This window comes from Colobus angolensis, unplaced genomic scaffold (assembly GCF_000951035.1).
Source record: "Colobus angolensis palliatus isolate OR3802 unplaced genomic scaffold, Cang.pa_1.0 Scaffold64, whole genome shotgun sequence".
In the NCBI taxonomy this organism is placed as follows: Eukaryota; Metazoa; Chordata; class Mammalia; order Primates; family Cercopithecidae; genus Colobus; species Colobus angolensis.
The window spans coordinates 383,168-386,669 of NW_012120043.1; the positions used below are offsets into that span (position 1 = coordinate 383,168).

The following is a 3,502-nucleotide window of genomic DNA, read 5'->3' on the forward strand; positions in this document are numbered from 1 at the left end:
AAAAAAAAAAAAAAAAAAAATAGTATCCCATGTTTACCCAAATATTAAGCCAAACTTTTACTTCCGTTTCTCAAAATTAGGGTTGAAGGACCACGGGGTGGAAGAAAGCTGGGAATGTCTGCTCCCTTGAAGCGTGTATAAACACCACCCTCCAAAACAACCAAGGGGTCCAAGGAGAAACTCTGGCCGGGCACAGCGGCTCATGCCTGTAATCCCAGCACTTTGGGAGGCCAAGGCAGGCAGATCACGAGGTCAGGAGTTCAAGACCAGTCTGGTCAACATGGTGAAGCCCCGTCTCCACTAAAAATACAAAAAATAGCCGGGCGTGTAATTCCAGCTACTCAGGAGGCTGAGGCAGGAGAAATTCTTGAACCCAGGAGGTAGAGGCGGCCGTGAGCCGACATCACGCCACTGCACTCCAGCCTGGTGACAGGAGACTCCATCTCTAAATAAGTAAGTAAATAAATAAATAAATAAATGGCAAGAGAAGTTGGAAAACACCCCAGATGAACCACAAGGAAGACGCTGGTGGGATCCAGCTCAGGCCGCGCCCACAGGGGTGAGCACCCACGCTTCACACAGAAGGACCTCAGCACAGTCGCCCGGCCTTCCGCCTCAGGAAACCAGAGAAAGCAGCAAAGTCAACCCCAACATCAAAGTCTTATCCTGACCAGGGCTCCGCAGGCTGCCCACCGATGAGGCCAAAAGCACCCCCTGCCCAGACAGGTTCACGAGCCCTGAGAAAGACCGGAAGAAAATGCCAAAGACATTAGCAGAATTTCTCCCTACTTTTTTGGCCATTTTCAAAATTTGAGAATCACATGTGATTTGTATTTGAAAAGCCTGAAAGAATTATTAAAATAAAAAACAAAGGACTTGAACCTGGGGGCTAAGAGATAAAAGTCCAGTCTATGAGGGCAAGTTCCTGTCTCCAGCGACCAGGGCAGGTGTCCCGGCTCCCGGCTGCACTCACCTGCCGCGCCCAGCCAAGCATGACGGTGTTGTACATGTCCAGAGTGAGCAGCTTCTGCTTATTCCGCTGGCTGTGGTGGGTGACCAGCAAGTGGTGGGCAAGGGACAGGTGGTCGGTGAGCAGGCAGCACTTGAAGAAGGCCAGAAGTTTCTGCTGCTGACCTGAAAGCTGGGCCTCCGTGGATGGGGCCCGCCCCACGTCGAGGCTCAGCTTCCGAGGCGCCTCCTGCAGCACCCGGGGCAGCTGCTCCTCCCAGGAGCTCTCAGGGGCCAGGAACATGGCCAGCTGTTTGCTCAGGAGCCGGGGCTTCACCTGCAGGTGCTTGGGCAGCACCTTGAACTCCCCACTCTGGACTGGCATCTGCAGGTTCGCCTTCAACTGCTGTATGCGCATCCGCTGGACCCACTTATCCTTCTCCAGTCTCTGTGCCCAGCCGCTACAGGGCACCGGGCTGGCACCCTTGGCCCCCGTCTGGACCTTCCTGGGTGGCTGGAGGCCACCATCTCCACTGCCACGTTCTGGGAGCCGCGCCACATCCACCCGGTTCACCACCACCTCAGACACGCTCTCAGCCTGCAGCTGCCGCACCCGCGCCTGGAGCACTGTGAGAGGCAGAGGGGGAGGACGTCAGAGGGAGCCCCCATTCAAGCACCCATCTCTCTGGACCCTGAGCCGGGCCAGGAGGTGCAGGTGGCTGAGCTCACTGGGACCCAAGGGATGAATTCCTCGTATGTCCCAACAACGCCGTAAGGTCCGCCCCCTCCTTTCCAGACACACGCACCTCCCCACCCGAGCCCCGAGCCTCACAAAACTCAGCAGCCCAAACAACTTCCCACCTAGACCCGCTGCACCGCGTCTCCCCGGTCCCAGGCCACTCCAACCCTCCAGGTTCTCCCTGGTCACGGGCCACTCCGACCCTCCAGGTGCCCAGGCCAAGAACCCCGGGGTCTCTGACAACTCCCTCTGTCCACCTCTCAGTACCTCCTCCGGGCTTGCCTCCAGAATCTATCCAGGTCGCCCCTCGCCTCCCCAGCCTCCCCTGCCCCTCCCACTCACGGTCTACCTCAGGACCTCCGCACAGGCTCCTGGGACCCCGAGCCACCCACTCCCTGGCTCAACCGTGGCCTGCAAGTTTGCACCCTGCCTCAGCAAGACCCCCCAGCTGGTGGAGCTGCCACACACACACACTCCTAGGCTCCCATGGTCTAAGCTGGTGGATGCTGAGTTAGTAAACACTGAGCCACTGCTTCCAGGGAAAACAAGGTTCCTGTTCGTACTGCCTCAGGTTGCACTTTTGCCAACCAATCAGTGCCTAAATGTTTTGTGTCTAAGGAAGCCTTATTGGAAACCTATCGCTGGCCGGGCGTGGGGCTCACGTCGGTCATCCCAGAACTTTGTGAGGCCAAGGCAGAAAGATCACCTAAGGTCAGGAGTTCGAGACCAGCCTGGCCAACATGGTGAAACCGTCTCTACTAGAAATCCAAAAAATAAGCTGTGCATGGTGACGTGTCTACAGTACCAGCTACTTGGGAGGCTGAAGCAGAATTGCTTGAGCCTGGGAGGCAGACGTTGCAGTGAGACAAGATCACACCATTGCACTCCAGCCTGGGCAATGGAGTGAGATTCCATCTTAAAAAAAAAAAAGGCCGGGCGCGGTGGCTCAAGCCTGTAATCCCAGCACTTTGGGAGGCCGAGATGGGCGGATCACGAGGTCAGGAGATCGAGACCATCCTGACTATCACGGTGAAACCCCGTCTCTACTAAAAATACAAAAAAAAAACTAGCCGGGCGAGGTGGCGGGCGCCTGTAGTCCCAGCTACTCGGGAGGCTGAGGCAGGAGAATGGCGTAAACCCGGGAAGCAGAGCTTGCAGTGAGCTGAGATCCGGCCACTGCACTCCAGTCCGGGCGACAGAGTGAGACTCCGCCTCAAAAAAAAAAAAAAAGATGGTTGAAATAGGCCAGGCATAGGGCCACGCACCTGTGGTCCCAGCTACTCCGGAGGCTAAGGTGAAAGAATCACCGGAGCCTAAGAGTTCCTGGCTGCTGTGAGCCGTGATCAGGCCACCGTGCTGCAGCCTGAGAGACAGAACAGGACGCTGTCTCAAAAAAAAAAAAAAACAGGCAGCCAGGCGCAGTGGCTCACACCTATAATCCCAGCACTTTGGGAGGCTGAGGTGGGCGGATCACAAGGTCAGGAGATCAAGATCATCCTGACCCACTTGGTGAAACCCCATCTCTACTAAAAATACAAAAAATTAGCAGGGCATGGTGGTGCACGCCTATAGTTCCAGCTACTCAGGAGGGTGGGGCAGGAGAACTGCTTGAACTCAGGAAGCAAAGGCTGCAGTGAGCCAAGATCGCACCACTGCACTCCAGCTTGGCAAGAGAGTGAGACTCCCTCACACAAGAAAAAAAAAAAAAAAATAAGATTACTGAAATGAAAAGACAAGTGTGACATCCACCTTCAGTGTACTCCAAAACTGAGGAGATACTTTTAGTATTAACAGGTGAGAGGTTTTTTATCTTTT

General features: G+C 55.2%; 1 protein-coding gene across 1 annotated transcript in view; it reads right to left on the minus strand.

The window, feature by feature from the left end:
• The window catches only part of POLRMT (polymerase (RNA) mitochondrial (DNA directed)), a 20,590-nt gene that overhangs the window by 14,984 nt on the left and 2,104 nt on the right, over positions 1-3,502 (minus strand). Inside the window, exon 3 of the mRNA XM_011963980.1 lies at positions 974-1,575. Coding sequence (XP_011819370.1) covers positions 974-1,575 — 602 coding nt within the window. The remainder of the gene's footprint in view (positions 1-973; positions 1,576-3,502) is intronic.